A 17,840-nucleotide genomic window follows, 5' to 3' on the forward strand; every position below is an offset into this window, starting at 1 on the left:
TTCAAAAAAATTGTTCAAAACTTCACAAAATGTTCTCATTTTCAATTTTTGTTCCTGACTTGAAAAAATGTTCATGCTTTCAAAAAATTATTCAAATTTAAAAAAATGTTCTCATCTTCAAATTTTGTTTCTCTTTTCTTTTTCTTTTTTATGTTTTTTTCACAATTTCACAACTTTGCAAAATTTGTTCGCAAATTAAGAAAAATGTTCGTTTTTTCAATTTTTGTTCGTGAGTTTCAGTAAATGTTCCTTTTCAAATTTTGTTTGCATTTTTTCAGAAAATGTTCATGTTTGAAATTTTTGTTCGTGAATTTCGTAAAATGTTCCCATTTCAAAAATTTGTTCACATATTTCAAATTTTGTTCGGGAGTTTTAAAGAATGTTCACATATTTCATACGAACTTAACTTTTTCTCTCAAACATAACGTTCGCGTACAAAATTTTGTTCTCTAAATTCAAAAAATGTTCGGGATTTTAAAAAGTGTTCATTTTATCAAAACTTTGTTCAAGTTTTTTAGTTGTTCTTCTAGCATTCAGCAAACGCGAACAATTTTTGAATTTTTAAATTTTTTGAACATATCCAATGTTTAAGGTTTCTAGGTGGGGGTGTTAGATATGTAGTAGATGATCTTTTAAAGTACCTGCGTTACATATGACCGAAGGAGGTAATTAGCTCGCCTGGTTAGTGACAAGAGTATACTAGCTTCAGATGCAGGGATTGATCGCCCGCTCCGCGTTATAATTTTAAGTGATCATTTTGCTGTTTCATCGCGACGATGGGCCGGCCCATTCGGGGGGCTGTACCTGTGCGGCGCGTGCGAATCGGACGCAAAGAGCGGCGCATAGGAGGTCCCAATGTACCACGTTGATGTCGACTTGAACATTTGTTTTGGGTGTGCCTAATCATCAGACGTCTGATTTTCATTTTAGCTCAGGTCACACTTTTGTCCAATGTCTGGTTAACACGTGTACCTGTTTGTTTTCAGTTCGTTCAGATGATGGAGAGAAAATTCGTCTGATTTTAGTTCTTGTTCAGGTCGAATTTCCACTTGGGTTCGGTGCAGACTGCAGACTTCTGGCCCGAAATGAAAACAATTACCCACCTCCCTGAGCCAGCAACATAAAAGTTGACCACCCCCAGTTCGTTACTTCTCATCGGCTTAGCTGTCACCACACCCTCCCTCAGAAAAGAAAAATTCTGTCCCCACACCCAACCAAATAGAACATGTTCATGCTGCACAATTGCATGTAAAACTGAAGCAGCATACCCTCCATAAAAAACTGAAGCAACATACACTAGTACACACTTAATTATAAAGGGAAGGAAAAATAATGCAAAAATGAAGATACATGTTGCCTCCATTGTTTGCAGAATGAAAACATAAATCTGAAGAAAATGAACACCGATATAATCTGTATAGTACTACCTACATGTATGTATATCTTTAGATTGGAACGAAAAATGTGTTAATAAAAGAATCAATATGAACAAAAGATCCACTTCCCTGCTGCACTGACCTAAAAAGAAAAAGATTGACATACCAAACATTTAGCAAAGGGGGAGAAAAATATGTGAGAAGATACTAACAAAAACGAAGATTGTTGTATTTTAGTTCCACCTGCTTGTTTTTCCCCTTTTTTTGTACAAATACTCTTTGTATTATTATTCTAAAAATCAACAACAATGCGCAGCAGAGTCCCACTGTTTCCCTCAAAAAACAAAAAAACAATAAATCAAAAAAGATAAAATGAAAAACTATGTAGGTCTACAAAACCACAAACTATGCACAAGCGCGCGCGCGCGCGCGCGCACACACACACACACACACATATATATATATATATATATATATATATATATATAGGACAAATGTTTCCTACAAGCAGTGGTAGTTACCACCACTTGTGTTGTGTATGTTGTATGTAGTATATGTCGAAACGGAGAGTATGTACGTGTAGTATGTAGTATATATCAATGATTATGTAGTATATATACTAATTTTTTGGTAGTATGTACCATATTTTGAGTATGCTCTTTTTCACGTACAAAATATGTACGTATTTCATAAATATAACAAAAACGATGGACTTATATGCAATTTTTTCATGTAACTTGCTTTGAAATATCTTAGATATTATATATAAACATATTCAAAATAATAAAATAGTATATATATATTATCACATGGTAGTATATAAGATATGTGGGATAACTACCATCGGGTGGTAGGATGGATTTTCCCTATATATATGACTAGTAAGCGTGCACGTGCAACGCACGTATCATAATTTAACTCTTATAAAAACATTTATTTTGAATATAGTTTCTCTTTTAGCAAGTTATTTTTACCGAAGCATTTAAATGTGTTATATACCAAACAACATGATTGCACATGTAACATACAATCCGCGGGATCTGTGTTGTTTGCATCATTTTTCAAGCCTCAAATTCTTAAATTATCATAATTCAAGTCCACTAAAATGGCAGCTAGTTTTGTTCTACAATCTGGTGTATGAGCCGATAAAGTAGTAACCAGACTTAGTTTCGAAATAGTGGTACAACGTAGGATAAGTATAATGATACGCGGCGGAAAATACCTGTGTAGGAGTGTCAGAAAAAATATCTCATGTGAAGTACTTCACAAAATTTAACATCCATAGACCACAAGATGATCTGCATGATTACAAAACTTAAACATATTCAATAAAAAATATCAACATTTATAGAGATTCATATAATAAATTTTAAAATCATCAAACAAAAATGAGTGTAACCAGCCCTGATGATTTTTAGAAGATAAAAAAGATGGCAGGCATGCAGGCGAATCAGATAAAAAAGAATGGGTCTTTTTGGAAGATAAAAAAATTGATTTGGACAAGCCGCACAGTCACAATCTCTCTCTGGTCACTGCATAATTTTATTTAAAAAAATGTTAGTTATCCTCCCCACCGCCCCCTCAGTCCCTCACATTTCTGTCCCCATTCCCCATTCTCCCATGGTGGCCACACCCCTCACTCCACAGCCGGCCCTCTTCATCACCAACGCCGGCGCTCCCTGGTCTGGCCGCCGCTCACCTTGGTCACCAACATCGGTGCTTCCTGGTCAGGCCGCGGCTCCCCTTCGCAGCCGCTTCTCTTCCTCCCCTTCATGTCGAATCGGTCGCCGAAGTGGCCGAGGAGGCCCTCGAGCTCGGCATGCTCGCGCCAGCGCTAGGCGCCGGCGGAGGTGGACGCGGATGTGTGGCACTCGCACGCGCCTGCTCTACCCTGCACCTTCTCCGAATCCGTTCGCCGAAGTTCTCAAGAAGGCGCTCGAGGTCGGCATGATCGCCGGCGACACTGGGCCCCTCCCTCTTCCTGATGCCGTCTCCATTGCCGTCGCCGCCATGAGCCTCTCCACCCTCTCCCATGCGGTCATCCGGGTCCAGGTATGTCCCTCTCTCCAAACCCGCCACCTGCTCCACCTATTGAGAAATCACCATGAATGTTCCCAAGACTCTGAATAATTGTTCTGTTATAGGGCTTTGTTAGAAAAGCTGATTTAACTGAGTATTATTCTGCTCTAGATTGATGCACCTTCTGGTTGTGAGTGGATCCAAGAGTTAACATGATACAATACCTTTTCAAAATATGATAAGATTATCTTCATGAAAGAAAGGAAGTTGGAGAATTATTATTGAAGAGGAATTCAGTGCCATGTGTTCCTCAAGAGCTAAAATGGAACAAGAAGCACAAAATTGGCAATTCTTTTTGTAATACTATGAAGCTCGTCATGGTGGTTACCATGAATGAGTGTCTGGTTTAATCTTTAGAAAGTGAGTTTTCTGTTACAATGTTCCCTTTCAGGACTGTTATATGAGAAATCATCCGCTTTGTTGGTGGCTATGCTGATGATAAGGCCCTTAATGGTTCCGATTTCCCGAGGGAGGAGAAGGAGGTGCCGAATGGGGATGGGAGCAAAAAGTATAATTCGAAGAGTATGTCTTGATTCTGAGTTGCATTGCACAGTATTTTTATTGCTCTAAGAAATCCATGGAGTTGTCTATGGAACATTCCTTCATGTGATAGGCATATTTATTTACAAAATCAAACTGCGTAGTTCCAACAAACAGACATTCAAATGCACCATTTTACACTCTGGAAGTAGGAAGTGCAACTTCTTGTGCTTAGAATGGATCAGGTGTACTTCAGACGATGTTTTCAGTTTTAAATAATTATGCACATCTCAATCATCATGTGTGCAAAATGTGGGTTTATACAGATCTATACAATTCATTGTAACATCCTGGAGCTGAAACTAATTATGATTAATTTGTAGTTCGCTAAGCTAAATTCAATATTTCAGGTGTTTTGCGACAACTCAAGTCACCTTCGTAAATTCTGGAAGCCAACTTTTCTGACACCAGTCCGAGGAGATAGAGTGCATGATTCAGTCAGTTACAAAATTGTAGTACCCAAAACACTAACCATTTTCCACATAGAAAACCATTAATTACCGTTCCCTCTCCATTTTCCTCTTCTGCTCCTTACGGTCTACATCTATGATACATTCTAGTTAGTTTAGCATCTCACCAGTTATCTGAATAATACATAAGCATCCAGTAGAAGGGCATTTTTACCTTGGTACATGACATCTCATCAGTTATCTGAATAATAAATAAGTTTGCAGTACAAGGGCACTTTTACCTTGGGACATGGCCAGGGGTGTATATGGTACATTTAGCTCGTCATTAAGCAGTGCTGTTGAAGCCAGTTTCTTCTCACGGGCTTCACGGCGTCTTTTAAGAATATCATCTCTATCGCGTGCAGAATACTCTTTTTTCCTCTGCCTCTTCAATTATTCAGGGTCTGTATAAATACATACCGCAAGTTAGCGCATAAGCAACAGCAAAAACAGTAGCGCAAAGTAGGAACTGGTTGATGATAGTTACCCAATGATTGGTTGTTGCTTATATCCTGAAATGGTGTGCGCGCCCCGCACTATTGGGAGATGACATACCTTCGCCTTCATGTGAATATTCATGCCATTAAATTTTGAGAAGCATGGAAATTGTGGAAATTAATCATGAACACCACCATCAGATGCAAACATAGTGCACTGTCCGTTGTATTGATATTGTGTTTCAGCAGAGTTCTACTTAGACATTAATAACAACTTTGAATGGTAGATCCCCTTACTGGACCACATTCAGTTGTTGGCCCTGCTGTTTGATGTCCATGGTGATGCTGATGATGATCTTGGCAAGGGTAATGCTTTGATTCCATAAACATGTTGCTTTGATAGCTAGAGAATTAATTTCTCAAGAGGACCTTTGTGATTTAGTGCACTTATGATATTTTCTAGCTGGGGCTGTTTTCCTTCATGGATTTTCTTTGTCCACTACATCATGAATCTAGTAATATAAAAGTAATATCTATTTCTGATTAGGTAATGACCAACCGCTATCTTGCTTCTTACTCATGTATCTTCAGATTTTATGTATCCGCCCGGGGTCTTGGTATGTCCTTGAGCACGCATCAGGTATGTATGTATCTGTTGGTATCTTATTGCACTTTGTAGTTTCAGGTATATGTATGTGCATGTGTACTGGCCATAGGCCCGAGCTGAAACTAATTATGATTAATTTTCTTGTTCTGTGATGTGCGCTTACATTAAGCTAAATCCAATATTTCAGGTTAATTTACGTTAATGTAAGCATGCACGTGCAACGCACGTCTCAAACAAAATGAGTTGATATAATATAATATTAAAATATATTTTCAAAAGAGTGACATATTTTGTGAATCTATTTTTTATGTTAGTGAGTTTTTATTACCGAGCCAACTGTCTTATGCCAACGATATGAGCGCGCGTGTAACACATGATCCAGAAACATGTCTTCACATAATATGCACGATGACATAATAATTGTATTATAATTTGTTACAAAAAGATATTTTAGAGTCAATAACTATGCATCTCTTGAAGGTCCATCTTTTCAAGCAATGAAGGTCCATCTATTGATGCGATCTATGATGCTTCGTTCAATTGATGGGATATTGTCTTGAGCTTCATTCTCTTCATACTTTAAAATATGCACCAAAAATTGTTTTCTCAGTTCAAAATCATCCTACATATGCATTATGCAACATTGTTATAACAAAATAATGCGCAATGTGTATACAAATAAGCATGGTGTAAATACTAACATGGGGTATGGGAAAATATAGCTGTCCATCGCACAATGAGTGCATGAAATTAAACACCAAATAACCCGACAAGGCACTGCATTTATAAAATATTACATTGTCTATTGAATAAATCAATTAATCTTGTAATGCATTGAAAAGATTCATACCCATGTGAGTTTGTTGGAACAACAGGAACTTTCCATTCCCATTTAGAGATGTCGTCTTTGAATGCAGGGTTTGCAACTTGGAGCGCACGGTTTAGGTTGTTGACCACAATTTTAAGTACATTTTTTCTCAAAATAGGTATTGGTATCGGATCCATAATTGAGACAACCTTTTTATTTTGATCGAAAACAAACAATAGAAATATCCCACAAATATCCCAAGGCAATAAAATTTGCAATGATGCATACATTTAAAAATTTAAAACATTAGTTAAGACATGACAAACCATTGTTACAAATTAAAATTTTAAAACTTACTGTATGACACTGTGAAATATGATACTCATTACTGTCTGGCCAGCTATCAAACATCCATTTCAACATAGCAATGTCCATATTTCCACGATGACGTGAGTCTCGTGCATAGTAGGACATGAACTAAAATAAGAAAAACAAAATATTAGTTCCATGAGGCAAAATGTAATACATGATTATAATGACTTACACAAAAATTTAGATCCATGTAGTGACATGGAATGTCTCTGAAAAGCTGGACTTCGTGGCGCGCTAGTATCCGTACAGCCATATTGAAGCAATCAACATCCATGCATTCATCATTATTTAATATGTTCTTTATTTGTCTCAAATTCAAACTAATGGGATAAGGATCAGAGCTTTTCACCCATTCGCTTATGTAAAATTGAAACTATGTAAACTATAATAAAATCATACTAATTTATTAAAATACAAAATGAACTAAAAATATATGGCTTACTCTAGTAGAGCGACATCATCAACCATACCGATGAACAAACAAAGTTCATCTATTAAGTCATCATTTGTTGGAGTGAGAGAGGGCGAAAGGATAAATGATTGCGACTCCTGCTCAACTTCTGACGATGTATTCGATGGTTTGAGGTTCTCAGGGGGTGTTTCCAAAATCATACAATCCGTGGGATCTGTGTTGTCTTCGTCATCTTCAATGTCTCGATTTCTTATATTATCATCATTCAATTCTGAGTCCACTAAAATGACAGCTAGTTTTGTTCTAAAATCTGTGATATGATCCTATTAAAACAGAACTCATAGTTAAATAGTGATACACCATAGAATGTAAGTATAATGATACACATCGAAAAATACCTGTGTAGGAGAGTCAGACAAAATTTCTCCTGTGAAGTACTCCATAAAATTTACCATCCACAAACCACACGATGACCTGTATGATTACAAAACTTAATATATTCAATAGTTTCTTTTATCAATTTTATAGATATTTATATAAGAAGACTTTTAAATCATCAAATGATCATGACTGTAACAAAGAAGTGATGATAAAGAAAATCCTGCGCTCACTCATAATCCCTCTCTGGAATGTATGAAAAATAATGTAAGAAGTTAATATAGTTTGGTTAAACGTGCTTAACAGTGGAGATTAGTGAAGTAGTAGTATTAAATACAAAAACTCAGTTAGTGAACCTTCTACTGCCCCCTCACTCCCTCCTCCACAGGCACACGCCGATTCCCCATTCTTCCCTCCCTCCCTCTATCCTCCTTCACTGGCACACGCCAGATTCCCCATCCACAGCCGGCGATCTGTGGTGGCCGCCCCTCCCCTTCGTCACCACTGCCAGCCGCCGCGGAGGCCCTGATGCGCCCCGCCCTTTCCCTTCGTCAGCACCGCCGGCGGCCGCGGAGGCCCGCGATGTGCCCCGCCCCTCCCCTTCGTCACCGCTGCCGGCGGGCGCGGAGGCCCGCGATGTGCCCCGCCCCTCACATTCGTCAGCACCGCCGGCGGCCGCGGAGGCCCGCGATGTGCCCCGCCCCTCCCCTTCGTCACCGCTGCCGGCGGGCGTGGAGGCCCGCGATGTGCCCCGCCTCTCCCCTTCGTCACCGCTGCCGGCGGGCGCGGAGGCTCGCGATGTGCCCAGCCCCTCCCCTTCGTCACCGCTGCCAGCGGGCGCGCAGTTCCTTGATCTGCCCCGGCCCTTCGTCACCACTGTCGGCGAGCGCGCAGGCCCTTGAACTGCCCCGCCCCTTCGTCACCACTGTCGGCGGGCGTGCAGGCCCTTGATCTGCCCCGCCCCTTCTTCATATAAGGTCGCCGAGGTGCTCGAGGAGGCGCTCAAGCTCGTCATGCGCGCCGGCGACGCCGGGGCCCTCCCTCCTCCTGACGCACTTGCCGTCGCCGCAATGAGCGTCTCCACCTTCTCCCGCGCGCCATGAACTTCCCTTCCCCACTGCTCGGGACGCCAACAAGGTCCGGTTTCAACTCTTATCCCCTCGATCCAGATGCTTTGCTCTCCGATAACAACTTCAATTGGCTGTTCGATTCGGTCCGGAGCAGGAGCTCGCTATCTGCAGTTCCTTCCTTCCATGGATGACCACGAAGAGCTCTGCGTGCTGTGCTGCTGCTCGGGACCCTCCCTTCTCATCGCTCGTCAAATCAGTGCATAGCCTCATTTTATTCTGCAGTCTGTATCCTTTGAGCTTGTATACTTTTATTCTTATTGTGGAAAAATTTGTTTTGTGATGCAACTAATGGGGACACACAAAAAACACATAATGTCGATTGCTTTGAGTTAGAAGGTATACCCATCTGTCTGCAGTCTCTTCTTAATACACTCTTCCCTTGGCCATGCACTGATGTTTAAGTCTTTACACTTATCAGATTTTAGTTCCATTTGAAGCTTAGCATATTGGAATACATTTTCCAGTCCTTTCAGCTGTTGCATGAATAAATGACAAAGTATTAGCATCACAATCGAAGAATAACAGAAAATTGTCTTATCAAAAGAAGGTGCAGTGGGACTAATAACTAACCATAGCAGTGAGGTCGTTGCGGTTCATTCCTGGGCCTACCGAGTCGAGCACCTGGATACATCGCTTCCCGGTATTTATAACTGCTAGGTACCAATGAAACTCTTCAATGTTAACTGGAACGAATATCTGAAAATAGGTTTTTTGTTAGTTTAGGTCCCATGTATACAAACATTTGTCCTCTATTGAATTTATAGTAATATGTACGAAACTGAGACTCACCATATCATGTTCCAAATAAGTTTTAGCTCTCTGTAATACCCATTTTGGTGCGTCATCCCGTATAGAGCTAAATTCCTTTATCATCTTAGAGATGCATGCATTCTCTAAGAACACACTTCCACCTGACCTCATCTGTAGATGTTGCTTAGCACTTATGCAATGTATGCATGCGTCTATGATCTACAATATCAAGTGCACACCTTGGTTAGGAGATAACAGGAACTCATGTTAATAACATTCTCTTATCATAAAGATACATATACTTACTTCGTCGCCAACAAATTCTCCTTCGGTTAAAAGGCGTAGTGATTGTAATTTTTTGAGATATGAGTCGTTGATGCTCACTAAATTTCTTTTATCGCTTGGTTCAGTCATGATATTTTCAATCACGGACCAATCATCGCCGGTGCAAGCATAATCTATCATGATGTAAGTCAAAACATTCATTAACAACAAAGAAAATAAATGTAGCAAAAGCAAGGCATAGAAGGACTTGTACGTGCCTTCTGGAGCCACCACATAGTCTGGTGCTTTCTTGGGTTTGTTATGTAGTCGGATAGGCTTCACTGTTTGTGGCCTTTTCATGCCGGACGTTTGTGCTAAATCTTCGTCCTCATCTGCCACCATTTGTTCACTTGTTTCATCAAAGGATAATTCCTGAAAGCCACAATACAAAGAATAATTGGTATGCAGGATATAACATAATTAGATTTAGAACTATTGGGACATAGTTGAAAAAGAAAAGATGCCTCTGTCACTTCGGAGACTTCGGAATCAGTGGACTATGTGCTCTGCTTTTTCTCCACTTCTTCTGTGTTGGCTATTCCATTTGATTCTACCAGAGTGTCCCATATAGTTTCCGCCCCTTCGGTGCCCAATGTTTGTGCTAATTCCTCATCCTGAGCTAGCCCCATTCGTTCACTTGTTTTATCGAAGGTTAATTCCTGAGAGCAACATTACAAAGAATATTTTGTATGCAGGATATAATATAATTAGAATTCAAACTATTTGAGACATAGTTGGGCAGAAAATATGCGTCTATCACCTCGGAATCAGTGCCCCGCGTGCTTTTCTTTTTCTCCACTTCTCCTTCGTCGGCTATTTCATTTGATTCTGCCAGCTTGTCCCCTATAGTTTCTGCCTCTTCGGTGTTGAATGTTTGTGCTAATTTATCATCTTGAGGTGGTTGCATTTGTTCACTTGTTTCCTTGAAGTTTAATTCCTGAGAGCAAATATTACAAAGAATAATTCCTATGCAGGATATAATATAATTAGAATTAGAACTATTTGGGATAGTTGAAAAGAAAGCATGCCTTTATCACTTCGCAATCAGTGGTCTGCATGCTATTATTTTTCTCTATTTCGTCTTTGTCGTCTATTCCATTTGGTTCTTCCTCGCTTACTAACTGAAACACACAATAATATAATATTATGTAGACATGATATTATTATACTACAAATTACATATTGTTTTGTCCCGGCAGAATAAAAATAATAGTGTCATGTGAAAATAAAAACCACCTTTTTCGACTTGGGGTTTCGCATGCTTGTCTTAGGGTATGACCTCATCAATCTGCATATTTTCTGTATCATCGATGATGGTTTGTTCTTCTATTGCCTTTGTTGAGTCGGTGTTCATATCCTCGTATTTTGTGGTATGCTCATTCTTGGCTCCCCCGTCGATGTTTTCCTGAAAACCGAAGCACATATTATTGTCACGTTGTTAACATTAGGCCCCTAAGTTCTGTTACCTTGAAAAACAATCTTATATGTTGGGACGGAGGGAATACATCACAACTGGGTGCACATATTTTGACATGTTTACTTTAACTTAGTGGCATCAGGACATTCTTTCCAACAAAATTTCAGTATCTGTTTCTTTGTCTAATTGTTCATTCAATCAACTTTTTGATATTCACTTGCGTGAATATTCTCTCAAGTAATCAGGTGGATGTTGCCCAAAGAATTTCTACAGTCACACAAAGCATCTTGGCAATTTTCTGGGGTCACACAGGGCATGTTGATTCACTTTGTTGGATCCCCTCTAGTGACTATGTTGCCTTGTAGATGTGAAATCGTGAATAGGATGTAATTACAGAGAGATATCATTACCGTGATGATAGCAGATTGATCCGCACAGGCCACCGGGGATTGTGACCCAGACATGGAGGACGATGGTAGTTCATGGACAGCTGCTGGAGAGACTTGCGGTGTAGGAGGCCGGCGCGGTGGAGTGGTGTGAGATGCGGCAGTCCTTTGCGAGAGATGATGAAGGAGAGGTGGAAGGAAACCCTACGATGCAAAACCCATTGCTTCTTTCTGCTCCTGATCGAGAGATATATTGTTGTAGGCAATATGGAAGGTGGAAATCACGGGAAGTATACTTCCATAGCGTGAGGATTGGGATATGGAAGGTGGAAATCACGGGAAGTATACTTCCATAGCGTGAGGATTGGGAATCGTGAGCGTTATCTCAGGACCCACACTTTCCTTTAATTTATCTGAGGCCCAATGCTTTTCCTTTTTTGCTTTGATTTATCTCAGGCCCAATGCTTTTCTTTTTCTTTTTTTATTCACCACGCATACAGAATTAATGGAGTTAATTTCGTAATACATTTTAATACAAAAATATTGGTTTCAGCTCATCGGAACGGATCTTTGATTTTTTGTGTGTTTTCTCTTACCTTTTTATATACAGATACAGAAGGTTTAGTTCAGTGGCTGTGCTGGACAGGAGGGGCCAGGGAAGTGCTTTAAGTTGTTCCAAGAGATGTGAGCCTGATAAAACGATGACATAGCAGATTTCCACTGTGGTGAGTTTCGTACTTAAGTTTTATTATTATATTATTGCTGATCACGTGTAAAATAAAATTTTGCAATGAGAAGATACACGCTAGTTATTTCAGCCAGCTTAAATTTTTCTGGTAAAACAAACTTTTGTCCTGGACGTATGTTCAATATAGTAGTAATAATGCTTGACATTATCAAGAAGCAAGTCCTGTACAATATATTATTAACAGCAATGATGTGTGTTCTTCAGAATTATATGCATCAACAGTTGCATACCCAAATCAGTTACATTAAAACATAACCCATTCGGTTAATTATCAGAACATGGAAATCTGATGGTCCAAAAGTGGAGCACAATCTTAGCTGATGCTGAACTATAGGCTAAACAGCAAGTGAATAGCAAAAGCTAATAACTATGATAGATTGTTGATGTTATTAGGACTGTATCATTTTAACTTTGGGTGCCTCTCTTCATGTGCTGACTCCTTTCTTTATCCTCTTTCTCACGGAGTACCTCGACACTCAATTTGTCCTCTGCCTCTTCCTGGTATGAATGTCTGTTCAACCTTTTTTCTATGCAGTGTTTCTCACCTGACAAACTTGAAAACCTGAAATATTGCAATACATCATCACATTAGCACATTATACTCATAGAAAAATATTTTTCATGGAAGCTCAAAAACAACACAGTAGCATACATTTTGCTCTTATCATCTGAAAAAAGGTGTAGGCACTATCATTATGTATGCCTACTCCATCTGATTATTACATATCATGTGCGTACCCCATCTGGTCATTACATACATATCAGGGGGGGTCAGATGGAGAAGCAGAGCTCTCACCTTTTGCTCGATCGAAGAAGATACCCTTGTGTTCATCCACCTTACCTCCTCTTCTGCTGCTTATTCTCCTTCGCTAAACCTGCAAATAAAAACAAATAATGTTAGATCCACAAGTAGTTACAGATACAATAACAAGGTGCAAATAAATGCCAGAATAGCGCACCTGCCTCATCTCCCCAAAACATCTCTATAGACAATGTTCTTGGTGCTTTTCCCAGATTTATCAACCTCGTTGTTTGGCTTGGCCAAAATCCGCGTCGTCTCTCTGGACACTCCCCTTGACAATGCAACATATAGCTGACCATGTGAGAATACTGGCTCGGGTAGGTAAATACCGACGTTTGGGATAGTCTGACCCTGCGCCTTGTTAATTGTCATCGCAAAACTCAGGCGAATGGGGAATTGTTTCCTCTTAAGTTTGAAAGGAAGTGAGATGTCCTCCGAGGGCGACATAGGGATCCTAGGTATGAAGACCCTCTTTCCATCATGCTGACCACCAACAATCTCTGCGTTGATTGCATTATCCTGGAAGGCTCTAATCATAAGTCGCGTCCCATTGCATAGGCCATTATGAGGGTCGAGGTTCCGGAGCAGAATGACTGGGCAGTTAACCTTTAATCTCAACACATGCGGGGGCAAGCCATTTGGTGTGATCGAGTTTAGAAAATCAATCGTGTAATTATTCTGCAAGTCATCCTCGATGGAGTCGAAGCTATGGTATAACTTTTCTGAGCCTGGAAACCTGGAGATCATCTTGTCATTCAGGTCATCGACATGATCGTTCTTGGTGGAAAGAATAGCACGTGTGCTCATATACTCTCTCGATCTAGCATTGGCATGCAACGATGGGAAGACATTGTCGATGAGTGTGTTAATAGCTTTCTCATCCTCGGTATAGCCGATCACAATGTCGTCAGGGAGACGCACATAGTCGTCGCCAATTGTCTCTTCTGTTCCATTGCCGATCCCTAGGAGGTATTCAGAGAACCAAGGATCAGCCTGTGCTCGCCTATTGCGCGTGAGGCGTATCTTTCGGGTCTTCTCCCACAGATAGGATCTTAGAAGTGTAGCATCCGTGATCTGTGCTCTTGTCCCACGTGTCACAACGGGGAGGACCTGCCTGAAATCCCCACCAAAGACGACAACCTTTCCCCCAAATGGCAAAGAACAGTCCATTATGTCCTGCAGGGATCTATCAAGCGTCTCAACTGCTTGACGTTTTGTCATAGCGACCTCGTCCCAAATTATCAAGGAGGCTTGTTTAAGCAACTCCGCTGTACCACTCTGCTTTGTGAAACTACACATGCTGTTGTCAGTGAGCTTGATTGGAATTTTGAACCTGGAGTGCGCAGTCCGTCCTCCGGGCATTATCGACGCCGCTATACCTGATGTAGCAGTTGCAATCGCTATCTGGCCCATCGAACGCACCTTTGCAAGCAATGCCTTGTACAAGTATGTCTTGCCGGTGCCTCCTGGACCATCAACAAAGAATATCTGGCTTTTGTGTTTCATCACATGATCCATTATTTTATTGAAACCAGCCAGTTGCTCATTGTTCAAACTGCTAAATAAATCTAGGTGTTCTTTGTCCACGCTGATTTGCCTCTCCTCTGTTACCTCTTTGTACTCACCGTCAGAAGAACCATCGTGCTCAAACAAATCCGAAAGTCCATAGCTTGTAATATCTTTTCCCATGGATTGCAACATATCCCTGATATCTCTGAGGACCATCTGCTCAAGTGTTGCCTCATTGGATTGATTACGACGGTAATCCTCAGACATTGATGCCAGGTGTTTGTCCCACAGCTGCCGGATTTCTGTTGCCTCGCAAAACACCAGTATAGTTGCAAATAACCGTCTTAGGGCAGAAGACATCTGAAATGTGGCTGCCTCCGTCATGCAATCATCAAGAGTCCTGTCGTGCTCAATGAGGCCTAAGTGCTCACATGCCTCCCTGAAGGAACTGCATGGCTTGCCATTTACTGTTTTTAAATCATCGAATGAAGTGGCACCTCGGACATGACTTAGGAGCACACACAAGTAGTACCTCTCGGGTGTGCATGCACAAGTCTTCCAATCTGTGATCTCTTATTTCTTCTATTCTGCCACTTCTTATTTCTAGGTATCCATCTATAATGTTCTGGAAACTCTCTGTACAACCATTTTCGTGCAGTTGGAAACTTCCGGTTCATCTCAAAGTATTCTGTAAGCATGGACTTTGAAGAAGATTGTCGAGCTACAACATCTGCAAGATTCTCACATGCTTTAAATGCAACTGTATGCATATTTGGCAAATGAAGCTGGAGTTGTAGCACAGATGGACTGACACCAAACATTTTAAAACCAAAAATCCTGTAAATAGCCTCTGGAGGAGATACATATCGTGCATCCCTATATTGTCGGATTTCATTGATGATTCCACCATCATTGATGATATCCTGCTCGAATGCAAAGGATGTACGATCATGACCTTTGTAGATGTACTTGAACAAGTACTTGACTGCCTTGATGCTCGAGCATGCTTCCACATTAATGTGGCAGTTGTATCGCATAAGTAGTGAAGGGTTGTAAGGGACCACCCACCTATTGTCCAAATCCGCTCCTCTGATCCTAATTCGACGCCCATCGTCCCTCCGCCTATAGATGGGATATGAGTCTTTCCCTTGTTGTGTGGCATCACAAAAATCTCGCGGGTAATGAAACCGACACTGACCATCAATCATGCAAGGGCAACTTTTTTTCAACTCGCCACATGGTCCATGCAGCATGTGTTTGACGACCAGTTCATGTAGAACGGGGTGTTTCTCTTTGTCCGGTATCTCTGCACATATCACTCGATCATAGTCATCTGGTGTCGATAACTTGCTTTTTGCTTTCATGATTAGAAGTATATGCTCATGCGGGAGACCTCGCTTCTGGAACTCAGTTACATGTACATACGCTGCTACTTCTCCGAAATGCTTACCCTTAGTTAGTAAGGCCATCATATCTCGCTGTTTAGCCTTGTATACTCTTGCCACCAGGTCTGGACGGTCCTGCGGCAGTTGTCCAGGCAACAACTTATCGGTTATCTCCTCCCAATATGGGTTGCACGTCATCGTGATAAAATAATCCGGTTTACGCCACCGCTGCACTATTGCCATAGCATCCAAGAACCTCCGTTGCATGTCGCGATCACCACCAGGAAATGTACATGGAAGCACAATTCTTTTGCCAATTCGATCTCCGCGTGACTCGCCGACAACGACGGTGTCAACAAGACCCTATAATAGCATAGAACGTTATAGAAATTCATGGAACGTCCATAATGTCATTGCATTATGATGTATTAAAAAACACAAGAACAATACCTGGTAGAGGTCAGCGCGTATAACCTTTTGATTTTCCGGCTTTGAGTACCAATCAAGCCGCATAGTTTCAATCTTGATATACATGTCAACAGCCCACTGTTGGAAAAGGCGATGACCGAACAAGATGATGTTAAAAAGCTTCCTCCTGACTTGCAGCTTGAAGCAGTAGTACTCCCTTGCACTAACAAATTTTCTGGATTGTTTTGCATTGACCTCATTGTCACCAAATTCGTCATTTGGGTTATCCTCATTGTCATCTACAAGTTTGAGATCAATATCAATATGGTGGGTGGACTTGTAATCATCAACAATATTCATAATGATCGACAACATAATAATTGAAGAATAAGTGATTAATACCCGAAGGTAAATCAGTGCCATGGGCGTCATGCGGTGTAAAATTCCCATCTTGTTCTATTTCTCTAATGAAGTTCCCATCTGATATATATGACAGATGTATATGAAAATACAAGTTTTGCGCATCATTGTGGAAAAAAGAAAGTATATAAATTAATAGTTCACATCATACCTGTATATAATTCAGGGGCTTGGTTTCCTTGTGGTGCATGATTAACGGCTTCATGCACTGCCAAATTATCATCTTCTTTTCTTTCTTTAATCAAGTCTTCAACTGATACATAAAAGCTATCATCATCATTCACAAATAGCTTGTATATAAAATAAAAGTGAACATCATACCTATATGTTCGACAGAGGCTTGGTTTCCTTGCAATGCAGGAGTATGTACTGAATTTTGGTTTGTGTCATCTGGTGGCCGAATATATGGCATGCAACGATTCCAGCCAGTCTCTCCACGTGGGAAAAACAGTGGATATGACAATGGGTCGTAGCACCCATAGTATGCTCTAATATACAGTGGCCGGTTTCCTGTTTTTCCATGCACAACAACACTCCTGTCAAAGCAATTTTGTGGGTCACTCCCTTCAACCCATATGGCTGCCACTTGGGAAGTCATTGGGGCATTGTACCTTCGCTGATCTAACTTGATATCCGTGTTTAGTGAGATTCTATACTCATGAAGATTCGGAACAGACCCTAGGCTCTTCAAAACTTGCGCATAAGGGTTATGCTGTAGTATTCTCAGAATCTTCCGTATGAGGTCTATATTAAGATCTGGAGACCTATTAGCCCTGTGTAACAAGTTTTGATCTGTATCATAAATATAGAGTTGCAAATGCCGAGGGCCATTATCAGCCGGCACCAGATTGTCAAGAGCGTGGTACAGCCCACCACATGCACGGAATGTATATATGCCATTTCCTGCCGCAGTGCTTACTCGACGATCAAGGGTGACGCCTAGACTTGTGAATGAGAAGTGCGAGTTGAAATACCGTATATGTTCTCTGAAGTACTTAGCGTCCTCATCATCTTGACTTGTAAACAACTATTTCAACTCTTCTGGAACATCTGGAGTAAACAAATCGACTTTTCCTTTTCTGCAACAAAATGCTGGCCCCTCG

At 40.8% G+C, this 17,840-nt stretch overlaps 4 protein-coding genes across 4 annotated transcripts; 1 reads left to right on the forward strand and 3 right to left on the reverse strand.

The window, feature by feature from the left end:
- Positions 1–2,996: 2,996 nt before the first annotated feature.
- On the forward strand, positions 2,997–3,611 carry LOC147986101 (uncharacterized). Its single transcript, XM_087541874.1, has 2 exons — positions 2,997–3,428; positions 3,567–3,611. Exons 1-2 carry the CDS (start codon positions 2,997–2,999, stop codon positions 3,609–3,611), a joined length of 477 nt encoding a protein of 158 aa, XP_087398000.1.
- A 2,126-nt stretch (positions 3,612–5,737) lies between these two features.
- On the reverse strand, positions 5,738–11,543 carry LOC147986102 (uncharacterized). Its single transcript, XM_087541875.1, has 17 exons — positions 11,490–11,543; positions 10,942–11,067; positions 10,700–10,783; positions 10,423–10,599; positions 10,217–10,321; positions 9,881–10,034; positions 9,645–9,796; positions 9,378–9,557; positions 9,159–9,284; positions 8,931–9,061; positions 7,479–7,554; positions 7,111–7,403; positions 6,841–7,024; positions 6,657–6,773; positions 6,339–6,571; positions 6,190–6,265; positions 5,738–6,110 (listed from the first exon to the last, which is right to left on the reverse strand). Exons 1-17 carry the CDS (start codon positions 11,541–11,543, stop codon positions 5,979–5,981), a joined length of 2,400 nt encoding a protein of 799 aa, XP_087398001.1. The 3' UTR covers positions 5,738–5,978.
- A 1,634-nt stretch (positions 11,544–13,177) lies between these two features.
- On the reverse strand, positions 13,178–14,884 carry LOC147986103 (uncharacterized). The gene has a single exon (XM_087545671.1). The coding sequence runs from the start codon at positions 14,882–14,884 to the stop codon at positions 13,178–13,180; it is 1,707 nt and encodes a 568-aa protein (XP_087401797.1).
- Positions 14,885–15,033: 149 nt separating this feature from the next.
- On the reverse strand, positions 15,034–17,350 carry LOC147986104 (uncharacterized). Its single transcript, XM_087545672.1, has 5 exons — positions 17,059–17,350; positions 16,889–16,990; positions 16,720–16,797; positions 16,360–16,616; positions 15,034–16,272 (listed from the first exon to the last, which is right to left on the reverse strand). The coding sequence occupies exons 1-5, from the start codon at positions 17,333–17,335 to the stop codon at positions 15,034–15,036; spliced, it is 1,953 nt and encodes a 650-aa protein (XP_087401798.1). The 5' UTR covers positions 17,336–17,350.
- Between the last annotated feature and the right edge of the window lie 490 nt (positions 17,351–17,840).

This window comes from Triticum urartu, chromosome 2A, assembly GCF_056163025.1.
Source record: "Triticum urartu cultivar PI428250 chromosome 2A, HENAU_Tu73, whole genome shotgun sequence".
NCBI lineage: Eukaryota > Viridiplantae > Streptophyta > Magnoliopsida > Poales > Poaceae > Triticum > Triticum urartu.

Coding starts and splice junctions, on each gene's coding strand:
- LOC147986101 (XM_087541874.1), top strand. CDS start 2,997: ATGGTGGCCACACCCCTCACTCCACAGCCGGCCCTCTTCATCACCAAC. Junction 3,429..3,566: donor ATGCGGTCATCCGGGTCCAG/GTATGTCCCTCT, acceptor ATTCTGCTCTAG/ATTGATGCACCTTCTGGTTG.
- LOC147986102 (XM_087541875.1), bottom strand. CDS start 11,543: ATGTCTGGGTCACAATCCCCGGTGGCCTGTGCGGATCAATCTGCTATC. Junction 7,025..7,110: donor GATGATGTCGCTCTACTAGA/GTAAGCCATATA, acceptor ATTTTACATAAG/CGAATGGGTGAAAAGCTCTG. Junction 6,266..6,338: donor GTTCCAACAAACTCACATGG/GTATGAATCTTT, acceptor TTATAAATGCAG/TGCCTTGTCGGGTTATTTGG.
- LOC147986103 (XM_087545671.1), bottom strand. CDS start 14,884: ATGTCTTCTGCCCTAAGACGGTTATTTGCAACTATACTGGTGTTTTGC.
- LOC147986104 (XM_087545672.1), bottom strand. CDS start 17,335: ATGACTTCCCAAGTGGCAGCCATATGGGTTGAAGGGAGTGACCCACAA. Junction 16,991..17,058: donor AGCCTCTGTCGAACATATAG/GTATGATGTTCA, acceptor TTTATGTATCAG/TTGAAGACTTGATTAAAGAA. Junction 16,798..16,888: donor AGCCCCTGAATTATATACAG/GTATGATGTGAA, acceptor CATATATATCAG/ATGGGAACTTCATTAGAGAA.